This window comes from Oryzias latipes, chromosome 4 (assembly GCF_002234675.1).
Source record: "Oryzias latipes chromosome 4, ASM223467v1".
Classification (NCBI taxonomy): Eukaryota; Metazoa; Chordata; class Actinopteri; order Beloniformes; family Adrianichthyidae; genus Oryzias; species Oryzias latipes.
This window is the reverse complement of record NC_019862.2, coordinates 31,330,892-31,354,775: the sequence shown is the minus strand read 5'-3', so window position 1 is coordinate 31,354,775 and position 23,884 is coordinate 31,330,892. Positions and strand designations below refer to the sequence as shown.

At 41.9% G+C, this 23,884-nt stretch overlaps 1 protein-coding gene across 2 annotated transcripts; it reads left to right on the top strand.

Moving 5' to 3' along the window:
- Positions 1-684: 684 nt before the first annotated feature.
- On the top strand, positions 685-23,533 carry ttc39a (tetratricopeptide repeat domain 39A). Of its 2 annotated transcripts, XM_011474557.3 has the most exons (21): positions 685-931; positions 1,540-1,590; positions 1,774-1,824; positions 2,127-2,180; positions 8,345-8,449; positions 12,890-13,021; positions 15,247-15,287; positions 15,436-15,503; positions 15,594-15,658; positions 15,759-15,858; positions 16,014-16,079; positions 17,902-18,010; positions 18,102-18,169; positions 18,259-18,318; positions 18,684-18,845; positions 19,683-19,774; positions 20,258-20,378; positions 20,807-20,918; positions 21,027-21,141; positions 21,227-21,343; positions 22,003-23,533. In XM_011474557.3, exons 1-21 carry the CDS (start codon positions 879-881, stop codon positions 22,115-22,117), a joined length of 1,857 nt encoding a protein of 618 aa, XP_011472859.2. In that variant the 5' UTR covers positions 685-878; the 3' UTR covers positions 22,118-23,533. The 2 variants fall into 2 exon arrangements, with proteins under 2 accessions (XP_011472859.2, XP_011472860.1); XM_011474558.3 differs by lacking the exons at positions 685-931; positions 1,540-1,590; positions 1,774-1,824; positions 2,127-2,180 and adding an exon at positions 5,035-5,164.
- Positions 23,534-23,884: the final 351 nt, after the last annotated feature.

Below are 23,884 nucleotides of genomic sequence, written 5' to 3'. Positions count from 1 at the left end.
ACTGTCATTATTGTTTACATTTACTGAAATTATTTTTCTTTTTTATTGACTTTTAGGGAAAGTCAAAGGGATACTTCAGATTTTTTGTAAGAAAATCTTGAAATTTGTCACAAATAAAAACAGAGAATGAATCCATATTATTCTTCAAACAGTGCAAAACCTGATTTAAGTTAACTGTTGTGCTATTTTATTTCTTTTATTTTGAAATACAGCCCCAGATGCATCTGTTAAAAGCCTTCGGATCTCCAACAACCCAGTCATTACTGTCGTTAGAATTATCTGTTTCTGCAGCAACTTTACAGTTATGAGTAAAACACAACAGGCATGGGATAAATAAATGTTTTTTTTATTACTTTTATTGTGTTTTTCTTTTTTGTTTTTCTTATTTCTGGAAAGTGCTTGAAACAAACCAATTAATAACATTGATAGTTATTGTTTGTAGTCAAGTATTTGGTTTCTTCATACTCTGCTGCTAGATTAAAGTTAGATTGTTTTGTAAGTCTTTTTAAAATATATATTTTAACATTTTAGCTCTATATTTATTTATCAAACAGATGTCTTTAAATAAATAAGAAACAACAAAAACGCTAAGATTTTGTATGTTTTGACAGTGGCGCTTTAACAGGTCGGGCTTTAGGACCAGGAGGCCGCCGGTGTGGCTCCGGTGTGAGGGGTGTCCATCATTATGCTGATGGAGGTCACACACCTTTCTTGCCTCGCCCGGAAGACGGAAGGCGCAGCGGCATTTCCCCGTCAGCGTCCGTGAAGCCTTTACGACCGAGCCGCTCCGGTCCTCTCCCGTCCGCAGCTGTGAGTCTCTTCATGCCCGCCGCTAAATCCCGCTCCGCCGCTGTTTCACCGGACCCCAGACCTGTGGCATGAGTTTTATCAACAAATGGAGACGAACGGTGAAGAAGGATGACGGGAAAAAGTGAGTGTCGTTCATGAACTGTCGGTAATTTTCGGTTTCAAAGTCAAAACATCGATTTGACTTGACTTTACAGTAGTCACGGGGGTTCTCGCCCGCCGTTTATCTTAATTACGCTAAAGATAAGATAGAAGGCGGGCTGGTCTTTATGAAGCGCGATCCGTTTCCACGCGCTTTTTTAAGGAACATCGACAATTCCCATGATGTCCGTGAAGCAGAAAGAAGCGCCTTCGGCTTTCTGGTGTCTGTCAACGCTTCAATTAGGTCTGTGTTTGAAGGAGTCAGCAGCTTGTTGGACAGCATTACTGTCGCTCTGCGGTCGGGCAGAACCATGATGTTCATGTGATCCTAATGTTTTGGATGACACTTTTATGTCTAAATGCTCATTTTAGCTGTGGTCTCACATTCTAATGTAATACCGCCTTAATTACGGCGTAATCCGGGTTCTTCTCAAACTATAATTTCTATTTTCTTTAAAATAACTTTGTTTTAAGAACCCAAAACAGTGTCTTTTTTTAAATGTAAGCATTTAGATCTTTTTTTCTTCAATGTTTATTAAGTCTCGGTTTCTTATTTATGTTTGGATTATTTTTTTTTAAATCTCCTTTCAGGGATGCCACGCAGGCACAAGACGTCCCTGATGATGTGGACTCCCCGGGCCGGTATGGTCACATTGTCCTTACAGCCATATTTTCTTACAGTCAGAACAATAAGTTGCGTCACAAAAGGAAATAAAAGAAAAGGCGCATAGAAAGACAGAAAGAAAGAAAGTTCTGCGTGGATAGATGTAGAGATTAAGGTGGCATCGGTGAAGCTGAACTGTCTCTCTGCTCCATTTTTTGCAGGTTGTCAGTCATAAACGGTCCAAACATGGATCCCATTATTACAGACTTCAAGTAAGTATGTTTTAAAATGAAAGTTTTCTTTTCAGACATGTGGCGAGTCCACATTCCTTAGCGATAACCATCCTATCCTTCCACAGTTTACTCACACGGCAGGTTTTTGTAAATTGAACTTTCACCAAAATCACCTTTTCTCAAACTCCATAAATCAGAAAACCACAAAAGCAGGAGCATGGGAGTGACGCTAAAGACGATCATGTTCCTCGAACAATTATCCCTGAGAGAACCCTTTTTGTTGCTATTGTACTCCATAAATGCCATCATGTTAATTTTTTGCTGTTGTTTTTTGATTTCAGTTTACGGCTAGAAGACATGAAGGGTTGTCCAGATCCAACAAGTCCCTCAAATGGGTGAGATGAAGCTCTGAACTTGGAAAAGATAGATACTCACCACATGAAGTCATTAATATTCTGTCAAGGTTTTTAATCTTTGTTTTTATTGGTGTTTTTTGTTGAGATGCATATATTTAAGATGAAGATGGTGAGTTTAGATGAAAAAATCTGGAAGAATTTAGTCAAGAAAGAAGAGATAACAGTAATATTTTAAATAACTTTCAATTATAGACATGTTTTACAGAAATTTCCTTTTGTTTTGTCTCAGTGAACCTTAAACCTTGAAATGATCACAGTTGTCCCCGTGCTGTAATCTATCCTTAATACTGTCATAATTAATGAGGAACGTTTTGGAGAGCACAGAAGAGAAGATGTGGATGTTGTGGAGCAGGAAGCGCTAAAGATCAATGAGGATGAAGTGAGGAAGACCTTAAAGAGGGCGAAGAGTGGAGGTGTGAAGAGTTTAGGGGAGGCGGGAGTAGAGTTTCTGACCTGGACAGACTAGAAGGTGAGGTTAGACAGGAATCTCTGTGGATCAGCATGTTTGCAGATGACACTGTGATCTTTAGTGAAAGCAGGAAGCAGGTGGAGAAACATCTAGAGAGGTGGAGGTTTGAACGGTGAGGTTTCGGGGAGCAGAGGTGAAGAAGGTCCATGAGTATTTTGGTCCTAGAACAACAGAGAGTGTAGGAAAGAGGTGAAAAGGTGTCTGCAAGCAGGTTGGAACGGGTGGAGGAGGGTTTAAGAGGTGCAGAAGAGATGTAGACGCTGAGGTTTATCTTTGGGACCAGGACTGAATCCATCACAGGAACAGATCACGGTAGACGTTTTAGAGACAGTTTGAGAGGAGGAACAGTGATGGTGAGAGGACGATGAGGTTGGAGCTACCAGGAAAGAGGAAGAGGTTCCTGGATGTGGAGGAGGGTGGTTGGTGAGGAAAATGCAGAGGAGAGGGTTTGATGATTCAGTGTGGCGCCCCCTAAAGGGAGCAGCTAAAAGTCAAAGATTTAACTGAAAGGCATGAAAAGGAAGTAAAAAACTTAAACCAGGAAGAATAAAATATGAAATAATATGATTGTGTCATCAAGTGGTTAAGGATACAAAAACAGGCTGTTGATTCATTATGAAGACTTTAGAAAACATAGAAATATTTTTTTTTTGTCAAAACTATAAAAAATGTTTTTCTATATTCACTCAGCTGATTCAATATTATTTGTGGATTAATACGTGCGAAAAGCTCAACAATGATGTTTTTTTTTCTGTTGATGTTTAAAAAAAATCATTTTATCATGAAAATCTTTACACTCCGAATATTCCTGTTGTCAGTCATCTCAGCTGCTTTTTTTAAGTTTGATTTATTTTATTTCTCTTGAAAAAATAATCATTATTTATTTTATCCTATTTTCTTTGTTTTTATTTATACAGTTGACTCACAAACTTATGACAAAGTATTAGGGGCCACCATCAAAGAAAAATAAATATACGAGGAGAAGGTACTAAAATTATGAGGGAAAATTTTTTGTAAAAATATAAGAAAAGAGTCAAAGATTTACGAAGTTTTAAAATTATGAGAAAAATGTTGTAAAATAGGGAGAAAAAAGTTAAAACGTTCAAGCTGAGAGAAATTCTTACAAACATGAGAAAAACGTGTAAAATTATAAGAAAAAAGTCAAAATTTTAATTGAATTAAGTTGAGCAGTTATTACTTTAGAATTTTACAAAGTAAAGTCATTCTTTTTAAACTTTTACATTTAAAATGTTTTAGCACAGACAATCTGACATAAACTTTGTTGCAGGACATTAAATCTCACTAAATCAGTTTTACTTTAATTTTTTTTTAAGAAATGATTTTTTTTATTTTAGAAAAAAGTATGTTTTTTTCCTTGCAGAAATACGACTTTTTAAGTCATAAATGTAGGATTTTATTTGAGTTTTTTTCTCACAATTTTACGGCTTTATTCGTTTATTTGCTTTCTTTTATGGCTTTTATCTTTTCTGCTCACTTAAATTCAGTTTTCAACATGAAAAGTTGAAGAAAAATGGAAGCCTCTGTGTTCTGACAAAGATTCAGTGCTTGAATAAAACTTTATTGACGTCTGCTTAGCTGACGGCTGCTCCTCTGAGCACAGAACCTGGATGAGGTCAGCAGATGTGACCTGAAGCCAGGGAGGAAGTGACTCTTCCTCACGCAGTGACGTGTCATCCGTTCCTCCTCCGGTTGACCTCGTGTTCGAGTTAATTTTGATTCCACACGAGGCGATGAATCAGGGTCCTCGTGGTTTTCCTGACGTGCTCACGCCTCAGACGGAGGCGCAGACTGAAATGCTTCGTTCACATTTTGAACAGAAACTCAAAGCAGGCGTTCGGATAAAGCCACGTGTGCTTCCTGCTGTGCTGTCCCCTCTCAGGTTTTTGGTTTTTTTTGTGGGGTAGTTTCAGAGTTGCATGTTTGTCCATGGGTTGCAGATTCAAACCCTTTTTATCTGGACTCACTGCAGTGTTTCTGCAGCACGTCGGACCCCAACCATCCAGCCCTGCTCCTCCTTTTTGGTCCCTTTCCCATCACAGATCCATCGTTCCAGTCTTTCCATGACTAAAGTTTTTGGAGTTTCCCATCTTACATAAAAGTCCCGGGCTGTGAAATCCTGTACATGTCGACCGCCGCCTCATATCCGTTTCAGCCAATAGGAGCAGAGAGTGCGGCGTGTGATGATCAGGAGGCGGGGCATGTTGTGTGTGTGTGTGATGGTCATCCCAATCTTATTAGGAGCTGCTGTTGCTGCTACGTCCCTCCTCCCTCCCTCCCTCCCTCCCTCTCATTCATTCCTCCTCCTCCCTCCTCGGTTTCTGCCCCCCTCCCACTGTGTCTGCAGCTACAGAGGGAGGCGCAGATCATTACGCTGCACTGCTGGTGACTCCTGCGACTCTCCTGCTGCTTTCCTTCTTTCTTTCACGCTTTGCCAGATGAAAATGTCAGGAGAGGAAGACTCTCTCTCAAATGGGTAAGCTTGCCGCCGCCCGTCACGGCCGGACGACGCCTTCGCCTCTTTTTCTGCTGCATCACGTGAGCGGGACTTTGTGCGTGGCGTTTTGTGGCGTGCTGAAAAACTTGTTGGCTGTCTGATCGGGGCCATGAGGAAAACAGCTCTGATAAGCTTTTCCCCAGGCGGAGCCCGCAAACTGCCCCTCATCCCTCTGGCCCCGCTGAATGCCTAATTGCTGGCTGGTTTGCACGTTGAGCTTGGTGCGCCCCCCCCGATAAGGATCCTCATTGTGCAACTGGAGAGACAGAATTGCTGACTTGCAGCTCTTATTAAATTATTTGGACAATGCTTGGCATGCTGCTCGTCCTGAATGCAACAGGCTCTGCTGCTTCTCTCTGCGCCTTTTGTTCAAGTCTTCAGGATCCCCCCCCCCAGCTTGTTTTCCCAATCATCCCAATATAAAGATATTGATTGTTTGTTTTCTCATGAACTTTGGCAGCACAGTGTTCCCTGTTGGTTTACCGATGAGGTTTCCCCATCGATCCAAACCGTCTGAACTGACGGCTTATGGTTATTATCTGAGGCTAGCAGCCGATCAGACTCCAACTTTTAGGATTTGCACTAACCGGACCTTCAGGAATCATTTGTTCTTGATTTTTTTCCAAATGTTTTTTTGGTTAAAAAAGGTTTAAACTACGGGAAAATGTCAGTTTTATGCATTTTCACTTCAAATTTTGACATTTGCAAATGGAATTTGTCATTTCTTTTCTAATTTTTCCTCATTTAATTTTATTATAGGGAGGAAAAGTTGAAAGCAAATCAAGTAAAGATTTAACAGACTCTGCGTTTTCAAAAAATGTTGATGTTTTAAGCAAATTTAACAGATTTTTCTCTCTCCATAACATCCAATTTCCAAATCTGCTCACTAAGCAGGAAATTATGATTAAAAAAAACACAGTCTAAAAATGGAGCAACTTACAAAGGTTTGTTTATGCAATAACATTTAAATAATATCATTCTGATAATGTTAATTTACTCTGCTGCTTTGAAACCATCTAAATGGAGGTTTACAAACGTCAGAAAATGTTATTAATACATTTAAATAAGCTGAAATGATCATTAATTTGATCAGAATTCAATGAAAATTGATTGAAGCAAATAAATGTTGATCCGGTAGTTAACTTATTTTTAAAATGTATGAAAAATGTACTGAAATATGGATATAAAAGTACCTGGAAACGGCTTACAAGAAGCTTTTCTGCACACCAGCATTATTTATGGAAGAATTGAACAAATCTATTGATACGATCATCTTGAAAGGGCTTTAACATGAGTTGTAAAGAGAAAAAAAGCACGAAAGTGACAAAAATGCAGTGGGAGCGGCCACTTAGTGGAGAATCCTCAGGTCAAACTTGTTTGGCTCGTCCAGATGGAAGCAGATTTACTTTCTACTGCCTTATTCTTGAAACTTCCTGTTAGTTTCCTTTTTATTTTATTTGCTCTAAACACAGTTTAAGGGCAGAGTGTAGGATAAGCTAATTATTATAGCTGATGGCTTTTAGTTTTGTTAGTTAAAACCCTTAGATAATAATTCAGTTTGGAGGATGAAGCCTGAAAGAACCCACTCATGTGGTGTTCTGCTGGAGACGAGTGTCACTCATCTGTGTGGGAAGCTCAAAGCAGCTGCCTCTGTGACAGAGTCTGTGCTCTTATTGTGAAGCTCAATTTGCTGCGAGTCATATGGCGAAGCCGGCAGTCACCCGCATGTCATTAGCCAGAAGAGCTCGGAGCTGAGAGGGAGGCCGTGTCCCCGCCGCTGAGAACGTGCACGAGTCTTCTGCAGCCGTGTCCCGCTGAGAACGTGCACGAGTCTTCTGCAGCCGTGTCCCGCTGAGAACGTGCACGAGTCTTCTGCAGCCGTGTCCCGCTGAGAACGTGCACGAGTCTTCTGCAGCCGTGTCCTGCTGAGAACGTGCACGAGTCTTCCTCAGCCGTGTCCCCGCTGAGAACGTGCACGAGTCTTCTGCAGCCGTGTCCCGCTGAGAACGTTCACGAGTCTTCTGCAGCCGTGTCCCGCTGAGAACGTGCACGAGTCTTCCTCAGCCGTGTCCCCGCCGCTGAGAACGTGCACGAGTCTTCTGCAGCCGTGTCCCGCTGAGAACGTTCACGAGTCTTCTGCAGCCGTGTCCCGCTGAGAACGTGCACGAGTCTTCCTCAGCCGTGTCCCCGCCGCTGAGAACGTGCACGAGTCTTCTGCAGCCGTGTCCCCGCCGCTGAGAACGTGCACGAGTCTTCCTCAGCCGTGTCCCCGCCGCTGAGAACGTGCACGAGTCTTCCTCAGCCGTGTCCCCGCTGCTGAGAACGTGCACGAGTCTTCCTCAGCCGTGTCCCCCTGAGAACGTGCACGAGTCTTCCTCAGCCGTGTCCCCGCCGCTGAGAACGTGCACGAGTCTTCCTCAGCCGTGTCCCCGCTGCTGAGAACGTGCACGAGTCTTCTGCAGCCGTGTCCCCGCCGCTGAGAACGTTCACGAGTCTTCTGCAGCCGTGTCCCCGCCGCTGAGAACGTGCACGAGTCTTCTGCAGCCGTGTCCCCGCCGCTGAGAACGTGCACGAGTCTTCTGCAGCCGTGTCCCCGCCGCTGAGAACGTGCACGAGTCTTCTGCAGCCGTGTCCCCGCCGCTGAGAACGTGCACGAGTCTTCTGCAGCCGTGTCCCCGCCGCTGAGAACGTGCACGAGTCTTCTGCAGCCGTGTCCCCGCCGCTGAGAACGTGCACGAGTCTTCCTCAGCCGTGTCCCCGCCGCTGAGAACGTGCACGAGTCTCCTGCAGCCGTGTCACTGCGTCTTTGCTCCAGAGATAACACCACTGAAAGCCCAATGGTCGACGCTTGGATGCTCTCTGTATGTCATGGTTTCAGGTCGGTCATATTTCATCCGTCACGTGACCACGCCATAGCGTGGTCACGTGACGGATGAAATATGAGGAATGTGCAAAAGCATGTGATGTCATTATAAGATTAAAATCCCGTTTAATCAAAGTAAGATTTTTAGCTAAAAGAAATGTGTTATTTTCCATTTTCAATGTGTAAAACGTGTGTAAGAACATGTAACAATGTAACAATGTGTAAGCTTGTTTCTTTTTGGTCATCCGTCTCATCTCAACATGAGGATCTCATGGACGTCTGCTTTTCTCGGGCAGGTGCTCGCGCTCCGACCTGTCGCTCGCTCTGGAGGACTGCATGGCGGCTCTGGATCAGTTCCTGAAGAATGAGTTCGAGGAGGCGCAGGCCCGCCTCCGATGCAGGTGAGGAGCTGATGCTGACAGCCAAACATGATCTGCATCGTATTTGTTTGAAGAGAAAGTCCTGAAAACAGCAGATTATGGCTGCAGGACTTTCACAGAACAAATGGTGAACATCACTCTAGTCTGCCTCTGTTAAGTTGAAGTTCCTCTTTGTCAGGTTGGCATTTTCCAAAGCTAACCTTGACAAGTATGGCTTAAATTTAAACCTTTTTTTATAATCAAGTATTTAGGATGATCACAAATTTCAAAATAAAAGCAAAAAATATTTGATGTTGGGAAACAAAAAAAGGAAAAAAATGTCTGATTGGTGTTTTTCCTTTTTGAAAACGGATCTGTAGCATCATTTTAAAGATTGTGTTCTAACCACACAACTGTCTAAGTCGTAACGTTTTGCAAAAACGACCAGATTTGATGAGGTGAAAATGTGTGAGGGCCAAACTTCAGCCGCACATTCTTTGAACCATTTTAACAACATTAAATGCAAACTTAATGAACATTTATTCACGATTCACCAATGTATCTAAATACATTTGAACCCAGGTTATTGTCAGTTTGTCCCTCTTAGCTTGCTGTAGACAGTCTCTTGGTAAATTAGGCAGACAAGGTGGTTCCAAAACTCTGTCCTGGACGCCGTTGTCCTCACTGCCAACCTTCTTCTTTTATTTCCACTTGACATAATAGAAATGAGCTAGAAAGTGTCACACGACAGTGTTGCTGTGGATTTAAAATGACTTATTACTAAATGTAGCCAATCACAATGAAGAAGGCGAACACACAGTTTTCAGAAAACGCTGGGAGCTGCATATTATGGATGTTATGGCAGGAGCCTGGCGGCCTGTGGGAATTTGAATGTGGCCCACAGGCCGGACTTTGGACGGATCAAAATGAAGCAAGGAGGTTTCAAAGAAATCAAAATAACATCACATCATCAACATCAACCTCACAATTTAGAATGGGTTTGTTCTACACTACAAAAGCAGGTCATGTAAAAATAATTCAAAAATTCTTTTTTATTTTTATTTTTTTAACTTGTCCTGTCCAACAGCTAGGCAGGCAGATGAGAGCTGAGGGCCTCTTGGGTTGGACATATTTTACTTTAACATGAGGGGTTATTAACCTTCAGACAAACCAAAGGTATGTCTGAATAAACCCCTTTTGGAATTGAGGCCAAATTTTATTAATTTCAACCATGTTTGAAAATCTTTGGTGTTGGACCGGACGGAAAAGGAAAGAGGGGAAGAAGAGAGAGGGACGTTAGAGGGGGGGGGGGGGGGGTTAGGAGGGTGATAATAGGAGGGGAAGGGGGAATAAGACAATGAAGCAGCATAGAGCAGACAGGTTTACTGGTTTTTTATCGTTACGGTACAGTTCAAATGTAGTACAAAAAGGGCGGGGCCTGTTCACACACACTCAACTATTATCAACACACCTGCTAGCTGCAAAAATGTCCACCTGTCAACATGTACACAAAACAGATAGTGTTCACACACGCATACTTATGCCTTTAAACCAACTAGTGTGAAATCTTTCATTCCTTCAATCATGCAAACTGTTAGTGCAAAGGTGAGCTAACACCTGAGCGCAGGTGAGTGTTCATGTTCTTCTAAAATGGATGGTGGAATGTGAAAAGAAGGAGGAGGAGCGCCCAGCCACCCCCACACCCATACCCCCGCCGCAGCAGCAGCAGCAGCGGCAGCCGGTACCCCCCCGACGCCGCACGGGAGCAGGCAGGGAACAATCTGCCCCCCGGGCGACCAAATCCGCCACCCAGGCCAGGGCCAGCCGGACTGCCGTGAGGCCCCCAGAGCCAGAGAGCAGGGAGGCACGGAGGGAAAGAGAGCGCCGCCCCAGCCCAACCAGGAGAGCAGCCCCCCCACCGCGCCAGGAGACCCCAGCACAGGGCCCCACCGGAGAAGGGCGCCCACAGCCCCAGACGAGCACCCCATCACCACCCAGGAGTTCCGGGCACTCCCCCGCCCCAACCCCAGGTACGAGCCCGGACCCCCCCAATGGAGACCCGCTCCGCACTCCAGGCAGCCATCCGCCCGGCCCACGGCTGGACCAGGGAGGAGCAAGGCAGGGGCCCGCCGCCCCCGCCCAGGAGGGGGACACCCCGGGGAAAAAGGGGGGCCCACAAGGGGTGTTGTAAACATGGCCCGACCAGGCTCGGCCACAGTTGGAAATTTGCCGGGGCCCAGCGCCTAGGGGCACGGACCCGAACCCACCAATTCAAAAATTCTTAAAAAAATCTGCTACCGGGGAAGAAAAATTGATATGTCCAAGAATTCTAAAGAGATAAATATTTTGTCAAACTATTATTTTGTTTTGGAAAACTTTCTTGATAAGGTTATTGTTCTTGCAAGACAGAAAATAAGACACTTTTTTCTTTTTACTCTAAGATTCAGTTTTTGCAGAGTTTAGTCAACTTTAAAATTGAAATCCTTTAAATGTCACATCATTGGTAGCCTTTGGGATTTCCTGACCCACTGAGGATGTTTTTTCAGGTTGTTGACTCTCTTCTAGTTTCTGCATTTCAAGAATATCAAGAAAAAGGCTTTTTTTGGCATAAACAGCACTTCTTATGGAGACTAGGTTTAATGCCCTTCAGCGATGCAAACGCAAACCAGTCGGGACAGAAGCTGAATATTTCTGCCTCATTCGTTCATCTTACTGCTGGAGAATCACACAAACATCTGAGCAAGAATTTTCCCTACAACAAAACCAAAATACGCATCCAGTTTCGAGTTTAGAGAAAGATCATCTAAGCATCTGAAAGTGTTGTTTGGCGTCAGCTGTTAGAGTAATAACTGACACCTAGTGACTTGAACGGTTCCTGTTTCCTGCTGATTGATTTCCTTTTTTTTCCTTCTGTGTGGAGTTTGCATGCAGTTCGTGACCCTGTGCGGGTTTCTAAATGTGTCCAGGGTGTGGATGCGGTAAAGAATGAAAAGTCAACAAATATATATTCCAGTTCGTTTACAGCCAAAGACCTTTGAACGCTGCAGGAACGCTTGGGAGATCCATGAACGGGACTGAAATCAGGAAAAACACCAAAACACGGCAGTGGAAGGACCATGATATGGATGGAAGTTCTTTCCTTTGTCAGCAATAAAACTCTGTTTTTTGTTAATCCAAATGTATTCTTAATACACAAAGTTTTTGTCTTTTTTGTTGTTACAAAAAGATTTAATTTCATGTCAGTTTGATGCTTAATGAACGTCCAACAACAAGATCCCCTGGTATCCAGACGCAGAACGACGTCTGTTCATTTTCTGGTAATTATTGACGCTCTTTTGAATGAGACGACGAAGGTGTGCCTGCCTTTCTAAAGGGATTGGAACCGTCACGAAACTCTGACAAAGGCTTCAATGGGACGTTACAGACGATGCTGCTGACGGCTGAACTCACATCACAGCTCCGTCTCAAATAGTTTTGCTGCTCCAGTTTGTTACTTTTACTTAAGCCAGTCAGACGAACTGCAGCAGACGTGTTTTGGTTACTCAGCCGGTTCTTCCACCTCTGTTGTTGCTGCGTCATGGTTGTGGTTATTGTGTTTTCTTTATATCTGCATTTTCTTTACAAGATTTTTTTATCTTTATTCATTTTTACATTTTTTTTTGCCTTTTTTTTCTCATCCGTTTTAATTTGTACACTGCAAAAACTAAATCTTAAGTAAAACGACTCTTGTTTCAAAAAAATTCTTTCCTGTTTTGCCAAAAAAAAAGATCTTATCAAGAAAATTCTAATCTAATCTAAAAAAATCTAATCTTAGTTTAAGGAAACAAGTTTAAGTGACTGGAAATTTTTTTTCAAACTAAGAATATAGAAGATGATTTTTTTTGTTTTGCTTAAGGAGAAAATCTTTCAAATTTTATGGATTTATGACTTATTTCTACGGGGCCTGTTTTTGCAGTGTAGTTTTTTCTTCTCTCACAATCCTTACATTTAACAGATCTTCATTTATTTTGTTACAGGGCAAACACGAGGACCTAAATTCTCCGTCTTGTCCTTGTTTTTTAGAATATATATTTATAATATATAGTATGTGACCTCATATAGAGAGTAAACGTAAGCAGCATTGATGCTGATGCTTCCAGGTTTTCAGAGGTCAGCAGTGAAAGGTCGCAGAAGCAGATCCACAGCATTCCTGCACACACACCTGTATGCTAACAACACACTAAGCTCTTTTTTTCACAGACGTCACTGGGGTTTAAAAAGATCTGAAACTGGTTAAACGTGTGTCTCTGCTGCTACAATGTGTGTTACGCAAACGCCCCATAAAAGCCATTAGGGAAACAATTTAAGCAGAGGGTGTGATGTGGCTGCGCAGCTGCTGCAGCTATAAATACACACAGTTTTTCTGTCTTTCAGGTTCCAGACCACAGCTGTCTGCTGTTAAGATGGAGGCCATCTTAACATATTTTATTTATTTTTTTGCAGGACAAAAGACAGCATGTACCACGCTCTAACCTACGCCACCATCCAGCAAATGCAGGCCATGATGACCTTTGACCCCCAGCACATTCTGGCGGCGGGCAGCACCATGAAGGAGGCGCAGACGATCTGTCAGCGGTGAGGCCTCCCCACAGCGTCAGAGTTACACGTCGCCTCATGCTTTGCAAAGAAACCAGGAATCAGCTGCAGAAACGAAACTCATGAACGTAAAAACATCTGAATGTTGGTGCAACGTTCAGATTAAAATGTTCACCACAAGATCAGCAAAATTCTGGCACAGTTTCAGTAGGTGTACCACGTGTAGAATAGTAGCACTAAAAGTGAGGGAGTACACTTGAAGTTTACTTTTTATCTACTATCTTTATATTGTAAACTTAAAATGTTGAAATTACGTTTGAAGAAGTATTTAGTATACTTTATACATGGTCTGTAGTGGTGGTCTCCAGCCTTTACCGGGCCACAGACCGGTTTAATGTCGGACAATGTTTTCACGGACCGGTCCGTAGTTTGCGGCCTCGGCAACACACCTCCATAGAAAGTCCTTGTTAACGAGCGTTCATTCGCATTTTGGCCTCTCAAAACTTTCATGCGTCGCCACATAAGTGTTTAAGTCTGTTTTCGGGCTCTGCGTACAAAACGCGCCGCCGTTGAGCGCGCGGTGAAAGTTAAACCGGCTGAACCTTGACCGATCGAGGGCTTGGATTGGGTCGGCACGTACGGATGGCGTCCCCTTAAATTCACACAATTGCCAACCGTTGAAGTGATCATGAAGGAGAAATTAATATTTGTGGTTTGAGCTCGACTGAAACTAGAAAGAAAAAGCCTGGAACAAGATTCAGCGCTTTGATATTGTGCACTTTTGTTGGTACATGCGTTAGTATGGGGTAGCGGCAGGCCAGTGTGAACACCGAATGCCATGGGAGTCAAATGAGTGCAATAGACACAGAACTGCCTATAAGGCTGACTGCAAAAAGACAAAAAGGGACAATTTAGAGTCATCAGTTCATCTATGAAGCATGTTTTTGGACGGTGGGAGGAAGCCGGAGTCCCCGGAGAAAGCCCACGCGTGCACGGGGAGAACACGCAAACCTTTATAAGCAACCAACGAAGCACAGACGAGCTCACGTACGCCCCCTACAGTTGTGGCAGAGCTACTGTCTACTTCACCTGGTGTCTTCTCATATAATTCAGATTCTCATTCAATATATCTACATATATGTAAATATGTAGATATATTGAATATCACCCATAAATATCTACATTAAAACTATTTGCATTGTTATCGTTCACTGAATTAGCTGTGATTAAGCAGAAAATGCACAAACTACAGTATAAAATGATGATAATCATACATATAAATGGCATTTGTAGCACAGATCAGTGGACACATATTCATTTGATTATTACCGTTCATCTTATGATGGCAGGTGAGGATGACGGATGAGACACTGCCACCCCTGCCTGCACCCCCCCCTGCTCATTTTGACCTGAAACAGCAGAAAGTGTCCCATCAGCTCTCTCTTTGTAGGTCAGCTGAGGTCAGAGCTGCAGCTTCCTACTGACAGCTGTGAAGGCTCATGGGAAACAGCGGCTGGTTTTGTGGGAGCGTCAGCTCACAGCTCAGCATCCTGTCTTCAGCAGAACTGAGCTCAAAGTTTCTAGAAAAACACAGTGAGGGCGGAACTGAGGGGCCTTCGCGGTGCTGCATCACTTTAACCCTCCTATTATCCTTGGGGTCAATTTGACCCCATCCAATGTTTATTATTCAAAAAATAATGGGTGACTTTTTTTTCAATTGCTTCATATTTCATGACTTTCTAAATTGATGGGGACAACTGATTAAGCACATAATTGCCATGATGATATTTTGTCAATGTGCTGAACACATATTGCATGCATTAGTGTTCCTCTGGGGTCAATTTGACCCGGGTAACCACAGAGAGAAAAATAAGTAAATAAATATATTTACAAGAGGAAAGAGGGGGTCACCAACATCCATCAACATGCTTCATTCTGTGAGAGTCATGAATGTTCACCCAAAATTAGAAAAGATTTGGATGAAAGATTTTCCGGATGCACTAACTCTAAAACTGAAAGTTTGTCCTGATGGTGGCGCTAGAGAACAGATCAACTCACTGATAGGTTTCATTATCAAGGGGTTATTTCTGTATTCAACAAAAAATGTGCCTGACACAAAAACCTGGTTGACAATTTTATGTTTATCATTTTCTGGAGGCAAATATCCCTGGGGTCAGATTGACCCCATGGGTAAAACGTGTTTGTAATATTTGAGGATAGTAGGAGGGTTAACAGTCTGAAAACCTTTTTGTGTCGTCTGTCAGGTACCGGAAGAAGTCCAGTTTCAACAGAAACTTCACAGAAGGTCTGTAAAGTCCTTAGACCCAAATGTGTTTTTTGTCAAACACTGTAAGCCTCTATGCACACGTGTGCACACCTCATACAGGCGTGTGCATGCGTGCACACGCGTGTGCATCCCTTCTCTGAAGATGACGCTGACATTTTGCTCTCAGAGGAACTCCATGCTGAGGTGTGCTACGCCGAGTGTCTCCTGCAGAGGGCAGCACTCACTTTCCTTCAGGTCAGTGTTTCCAGGCTTTACTGCTCTGCCTCCTTTTGGTTCATTGGTACATTCATTATATATATTTATATATATTAACATTTCCCACAGGATGAAAACATGATCAGTTTCATCAAAGGGGGAATCAAAGTGAGGAACAGCTACCAGGCGTACAAGTGAGAATCTGTCCTCTGTAATCTGACTCTTCCTTCACAGTCGCCTTTTTTTAAGCCATCTTGTCCTCTTGCTGTGTCACGGCTCTTCTTCACGTCACAGGGAGCTTCACACTATCCTCCAGTCGTCTGGATACACTAAGGGTGACGACCACAGGCACTTTGAGGGGGGTGTTAAACTTGGAGTTGGAGCCTTTAACTTAGTAAGTTGCAGCTAAATCCAAAAATGTATTTTAAAAAGAAAGAAAAAAAGTAGTGTATTTATTCAAATGAAAGAGAAGCCAAACGGCGCCATGATGGGAACCTCCTGGTGCTTTCATGTTGATTTTGGATAACGCCGCTCGTCTGCTTCCTGCAGATGATTTCCATGTTGCCCACTCGGACGCTCAAGCTGCTGGAGTTTGTCGGTTTCTCTGGCAATAAGGTGAGGCTTTGTGTGACAATATTTGATTTCAGACGTGTGCTGAAAGTCCCTCTCCTACTACAATTTCCCAATGGTCTTTTAATTATGCTAAGACAATTTCTAGCCAAAAAAATGTCATTTTTAAGACATCATTTCTGCAGAACAGCAGGAGTTATTTGTAAATTTACCTCTAAGTTGGCGTGCTAGAAAGCGTCTGCCGATATCCCATCATCCCTTTGTTTACACTCTCTCCCGCCAGCTTACAGCCCCTCAAACCCCCAAGCTAGCATTAGCCGTGCAACAAAAACGGCGAGCAACAACAAGCCAAACAGCCGTACAGTTTTGAGCCTGATGTCAAATCAGATGAGGAAAATAAAGACGTTCGTGGATCTTTAATAAAGAAATACTCAGATTTACAGTTTTAATCTAAAATTCTGTTACATATGTCCTCCACCGTGAGGAAAATGCTACAAAACACCAAAAACCACATTTTCATTGGAGTGGGTCTTTAAAATAAAAGATGGGACAAAATAAAAATCCAACAAATATCTGAAAGTGAGTGAGAAGACGTTAAATTAGCCTCATGAGTTCTCACCGCCATGCCCTAGACCAGGGTTCAGTCACCTTCAACACTTACAGCCATTCGGGTTTCCCCTTTTAGAAAAACGAGACACTGATTTGTATTTATGCTACTGTTACTGTAGCCATAAATGTAAATGAACTGTTGATTTTTTTTGGCCATAAATAAAATAAAACAAAACAAAACAAACAAAAAGCCTTGAATTTGTTCAAATCTAGAAAATGTGCCTCACAGTCTGGTTGTGTTTACAGACCTCCATTGATTGTCTTTGCTACCCAGAGCTCAGAAATCTGTCCGAAGCCGCACTGCTTGGTGGATTATTGGAGCATTATTGACCATTTCGGTGGCCTTGTGGTGGAGTGTCCTCCCTGAGACTGGAAGGTCGAGAGTTCAGATCAGTGGTCGAGTCATACTAAAGACTAAAACGGGGACCTCCCTGCTTGTCAGACTGCAGTAAGGGATTAGATTAAACCACCAAAGGGTTTCTCAGCTGTGGCTGCAGCTCCCCCTGGGGTGGGGTCAAATGCATAAACAAATGTCAATCACCAAGAGGCGTGACGGCTGATGGGACTTGAACTTAACTTTATGGGGACAGTAGTCAGGAGCTTCACGGAGTGGAACTCTGTGCTTTAAACATCTGTGAGTGATTGGAATGAAGTTTGACTCGTACAGACAGAAACGGAGACAAATTTGACACACATTTGAATTCATTTAAATTCTGTTCGCCAACAATCTCATAGTCATTTTGAATGTCATGAACATTTACAGACGTATTTAGACTTTGTATATGTACGTACCAGTCAATAATCATACTTCTATGCTTGCTCTTAAACGTCTTTAGGTTTGGACTTTGTTTTAAGGTTAAACCGGTTATTCCACACAAAATCCATTTCTTTTAGCAAAATGTACTTTTTTCCCTTAAACTTTTCTTTCTTTCTCTCCTTTTAATAAATTAATTTTGTATATGTTTTGGTAATGAATTTTCTTCTGCTTTTAGGTGTGCAATATTCTACCAAATCCCAAAATTTGAGTTATTTTGATTGTTAAAAGCGCAATAAAAAAGCGATCAGTCAAATAAATCCCTGGTGTCATTAAGGTTCAGTCAGACTGAGAAGATGATGAACTTGATTTAATCAAACCAGATTTTCAAGAAAAACATATATGTGAGGATCTTTAGGGTTTAATTATCTGATGGATCCTTTTGCAGAATATCTTAAACATACTGACTCGTGACCAAACTCCCTTCTGTGCGTTTGCTTGCAGGAGTTTGGACTCCAGCAGCTTCATGAGGGCTCTGCAGAAGGCACCTTCAGGTCTTTCTTGTGTAACATGCTCCTGCTGTGTTATCACACGTTCATGAGCTTCATTCTAGGTGAGCTTTGACACATGCAAACCTGCACACGTGCTGCTTCAGAGACGCAAATAAGAGGGTTTTCTGACTGTTTTCTGAATCTCTTTGGCAGGAACTGGAGAAGGAGACGCTGAAGAGGCAGAGAAACTCCTGAAACCATATCTTGAAAAATATCCCAAGGTTTGGCAGAACGACAGTCACCATTTTCTGCTAAATATAACATGTTTTTTATCTAAAGTTAACTTGTTTGACCTTTTTTTTATCTGTAGGGATCCATCTTTTTGTTTTTTGCTGGTCGAATAGAAGAAATCAAAGGCAACCTGGATGGGGTAAAACATTTTTCCCTGCTGAAAACGATATTGTGCTGCGCTGCTGTTAGAAATATCATCATGACTGCAGCAACTGTTCTGTTTGTTATAGAAGAAGTTTCATGACTGCTTTTATTGAGAATGGAGGGTTTGAGTCAGGCCACCTCAAAACTGATCAAAAGAATGAATGAAATCTGCTTTCTGACGCATTTATGAAACTGAAACCAAGTTCCACAAAGCTATATTCACATTGTCATTATTGTTATTACACAGTACTTGTTGGGGGGGGGGGGGGGGGAACCACAAACTTGTGATTAATTGATAGAATTCTAAAGACGTGAATGATGAATGACGCGTCACACCTGAAACCCCCGTGCTCCTCTCAGGCTATAAAGCGGTTCCAGGAGTGCTGTGAGGCCCAGCAGGAGTGGAGGCAGTTCCATCACATGTGCTACTGGGAGCTGATGTGGTGCTTCACCTACCAGAGGCACTGGAAGATGGCCTACTTCTACGCTGACCTGCTTAGCAGGGAGAACTCCTGGTCCAAGGTGGGAAATAACACTTTAAAAATACCAGCATCCTCTGATGCCAAGGTGAACCACTTCAGACTGTTTCATGAGGTTTACTGCTGTGGCAGTTTAATGCTTTTATACCCTCTAGTTTTTAGGTTTGGGCTTATTTTATTCAACTGTAAAACTTTGGATTTTGCAAAAAAAAAGAAAAGAAATCTAGAAGGAGCTGCGTTTCCAGAAGAAAATGCAGGTTGATGCTATATCGCTGAATAAAAATACAACTTAAAGGGGAATAATTGGCAGAAAAAAGCAATACAGAAATGATCAAAGTTGACCATAAATAAAGTCAAAACAGCACAATAACAAAAAAAGATGTGTTTGTGAAAAAGGACAGAGCCGGGTATCGAACCAGCGAGCTTCTGCTCCAAGGATTACCCATGTATTTCAATGGAGGCAGAAATCCTGGAATTTCAAGGATTTCAAGAACCAAAAGTCACAGCTGGAAAAAACTGAAAGGGCTGATCATTTGAATAGTTGAATGGTTCCAATAGATGAACAATTGTAGAAGGAGTTAGGCGGTAAAAAAACGGAGGAAGATACTAGAATAAAAAGAGAAACAGGAAAACAATGGTTGAAGGATTTATAGCATTCAACTTTATGGTATTCAACCAACTAGAAACTGTTTATAGAAACTGTTAATAAAACGTGTCTCAGTCTATGAAGAGGAGAGAGGGTAGAAGATTAAAGCTCTGCTAAATTATGTCTTTTCTATGTGTAAAGAAGTTTTGTTTCTTGAAAAAATGCAATCAAAACACTAGTGATTTTGCTCAGAGAGAAAGTTTTGTTACAAAAATCCAATTTTGTGTCCTTCAGGCCACATACGCGTACATGAAAGCAGCTTACCTCAGCATGCTGACGGAGGATGACTGTCTAACCTTTGGGGAATCTGCTCCAACTCTGTTCAGGTAGGAGAGCAGATGCTGCTAAAAAAACTCCCCAGACGTTCTTGCTCTCACTGGAAAGTGCTAGAAAAGGACTAAAGGTCTGGATAAAACCACAACTCCCAATCAGCAGTTTGAGGAACGATTAGCATGAAAGCAACAAGAATAAAAGGCACCAAATTTGGCAAATATATGTCTGAAAAATATATCATGTAAAGAATTAAAATAAAAAAAGAGAATGTATTTGGCTTTAATGTTAAATTACTGATCTTAAAAACTTTCTAAAAACTGACACTCAGAATTTTTTTTACAGAAACGCAAAAAACATCTAAAACTTTTTAAAAATGGTGCAAAACTTCTTAAAATGACAGCGAGGCTGCAGGTCTAAAGAAAAACTAATGTCAAAATGTTTTTTACCCCGAAAAAGTTTTGATTTTGTCAGCTTCTGAATAACAATATATTTGCACAATAAATGCATGTTCGTGTCTGCACTACGCTGTGATCCAGGCAGGTTCCTGGGCTGAAGCAGAAAATCGCAGGGAAATCTTTACCAACGGAGAAGTTTGCCATCAGGAAAGCCCGCCGCTACCTTGCAGAAAACCCGATTCCTCTTCCTGTCGCTCCTCTGGTCAGTACCAATCGATGCCTTTGAGCTGCTCCAGCGTTTTAACAAAGAAATAGAGTAACAAAGCAGGAAGGTGGCTCCTGGATGTAGTGACTTCTTTGTTGCTTCTGCAAATGTAAAAAAAAGCAAGAAGCAAGTCAAATCTTTGCCATAGTTACTCTAGAAAAGCTGCAAATACAGACCTATAAATGCTTCCTTCAGATTTTAGGAGAAACTTTGTGCTCTTTTTTTGATTTAAAATGACAAAAACAAAAATCAACATATGGAAATCCCAAAGAGATCAGGTTAGTCGTAAAGCAGCATGGGGAGAAAATTACAAACAAGGAATAATTTAGCTGCTGATGTCAAGACTTTATCTGAGTTTATGGAACTAAATGGTTGAAGGATCTGCAGGAATGACCGTTTGTGGTGCGTGTTTGTTTGTTATCCAGGAGATGATGTACATTTGGAACGGCTACACGGTCATTGGAAAACACAAAGAGTTAACTGAGGGCATGCTGGCAACTCTGGACGAAGCACAGACTGCGCTGGAAAGCTCCCCAAGTATGCAAAAACACTCGCTTGAACTCGCTTTTTGGGTTCCTTATTATTTATTTGTGTGATTTATTTGAAACTGTGCATAAATTCCCTTTTTAATGCATCTTCTATTAGGGTCGGAGTACTCCACAGATGACCAGTGCTTGATAAGCTTCTTGAAGGGGCTTTGTCTCAAACACATGGGGCACCATGAGGAGGCTGAGCACTTTTTCACCCTGGTCCTCTGCAAGTCAGTAGACACGAGTGTGGGGTTGGGCTGTGCACGTGTTCACTGCTAATCTAAGCATCCGCTGCTGTTTGTCTGTTTTCTGCAGTGAGGGTCAGATCAAATATGACCATTACCTGGTTCCCAACGCTCTGCTGGAGCACGGTCTGCTGTGTTTGGAGCAAGGCCGGAGAGCTGAAGCCATGAAACTCTTAGAGGCAGCCAAGTGAGTCTTGTACCTGCAAATTACCTGCACAGAAAAATCCTTTTTTAAAGACCCACTCCGATGATTATTCTGTTTTTGGTGTCTTTAACGTGTTCTTTGTGACATTTTTCTCTTGATGGAGGACATTTATAAGGAGAATTACAATTGCATTTCTGAACATTTTATTTATTTAAATTGTTGCGAATCGGGAGGAGACTTCAAAATGCCGTTTATAAAAGAGCTTATTTGTGAACGTTGAAAATTAGATCAGAGTTCTCGGCAACGGGGATGGGAGGGCGGAGTCGCTCCACGCTAATGGTCCCGCCCACAACTCTGAGGCGAATTTAATGAACTACTGTCACTCTGCAGAAACTATGTCCTAGAAAACGATACAGGTTTTATGACTTTTTGGCTAAAAACGACATCATCGTAATGAAAAGGCCACTGGGAACACTTTGAAAATGGATCCATAGATGATCGGAGTGGGACTTTAACCTGTTTCCAGTGTTTAAGTGAAAAGTATTTTTTGATTTGATCACATCATATTCAAGCAGACTTTAAAAAAAATTTTTAATTTAATGTTTTTTGGTTTTTTTTTAAATAAAAAAACAATATAAAATGCTTTTCCTATATGTTTGTTTTTGAAGCGTAAATATGTCAATAAATGTGTTCTATTCCAGAAACAATTTCAAAAATTACTCCATGGAATCCCGGACACACTTCCGTATTCAGGCTGCTTTGCACAAGGCCAAAGCAACGGAGGAGAATGGAGTCCAAACGCCCTCAAGCCCATGAAAGGCAGCAGACGGGGACGCCAAGGCATCAGTCCGTCAGAGCAGTTCTGCCGGTTAGCGGTTTGTGTTTCTTCATCCAGAGTGTAGGAGGAAGAGGAGGCTACTTTTGCCCCCGTGTTCTGCCCTATAGATGCCCATCTGTTCATCCAAAATACAGATCCAATGAGAAATCTAAAATATGCAAAAATGCTTATGAAACATTTACTGAGACCATCCACACTATCCATGTGTGATGTTTATTCATCTCTTTTTCACGACCTCCACATGACAAAAACATACATGTAGCCAATAAACCCTCTTCGCTCTGCACCCAAGTGGCAGGCGCACATGAAAAGATGCACATTTGAGTTGCATGCAGAAATATTTCTCAAAATGCATGGAAGGAATTTGGAAAGAGGGAAGTTATCTAATCTTCCAGTGATGAAAAGAGAATTTGACCTGTTTCACCACAGATTTACAAAAATGAGCTTCGACACAAACGTCATTGCAGGACCGCTGAGCCTGCTCCTTACTTTAGTAGTCATTGTCTACAAGTAAAGTTTTACAGATCAAAACTCCTCTGATCAACCAAGTTCTGAAAGTTAGATTAGTCGGTAATTAAATACACGCTTGTGTCATTTTTAGTTTCTACCTAGTACTTGGAACTTTCTTCTCGTCTCTCCACTGAAAAATGGTTCAAGTATATTTTATTTTTTTCTAGTTTTGACACACTTGCAAACAATTCCTATTTTTTGTAAATGTGGTATTCGGTGCATTTCCATGGCACCATCTGTCATTTTTAAAGACGTAAATGTTTCTCTTGGAAAAGCCATCCTTTCTCCACTGATCTACAAGAGCACACAGACCGCGTCTGCCTGCTGCATGAAATATTTGTGGTTTGTCAACGTCATTTGTTCTGTCTTAATCAGCTGATCTTTCAAAAAAGACTCCAAATTCTCTGTCAAATCCGTTTGTAAATAGGCTCCCCTTTTGAATGATTACTGGTTCGGTTACTAGGAAAACTATCTGCAAAAGGGTTCAAAAACACAAACTGAGATGGTGTCAAGTGTTGCAATTAGAGCACGACTGTTTTAATAATAGACGAGTACGATTTGGGATCCGACTGATGACTCGGAATCAGTTTCAAGTTGTCTTTTAATGGTGATGGAAATTTATTGTTATTAGCATCCCAGTTGCGATCAGTCGCTAGAATATTTCCATAGTGTATAAAAAGTTGCTTTTTAATTATTGATGAGGCTTATTTTTATGTTGACCTGGGGTGGCAGACAAAGCTGTAAAAAAAAAAAAATCGAACCCAACATTGTGTTTATACGAAGCTGTATGATGGCATGGCTGTCAACCACAAAGAATGACTTTCCTGTAAATGTCACTGTAATTTATAATAAATTGTTGAGAGCAAATAAATGTATTATTTGTTGTTCCTTTTCTTTCATTTCAACAAAACGGATTTTGCCACAATAAAATATTTGCAGAATAGGGCCTTGCTAAGCAAAGATCAGTGATGTAAAAATGCTTTAGATGTGTTAATATGTATTTACTATGCATAAATATATCAAATTCTAGTAGTTTGTTGATGAATCATTTAAATTTGGGCTCCAGGTTGTGTTTTACTGCTGTTTTGAGGATTTGTTTATCGGTTTAAGCTCTGTTTATATTTTCAGCATCGGACAAAGGGACTACAAACATGATTGGCTTACACACAGACCAGCTCTGACGTACATGAAAGCCCATTGGTTTAAATCTCTGAGGGGGCGTTCCCAAGTGTCGC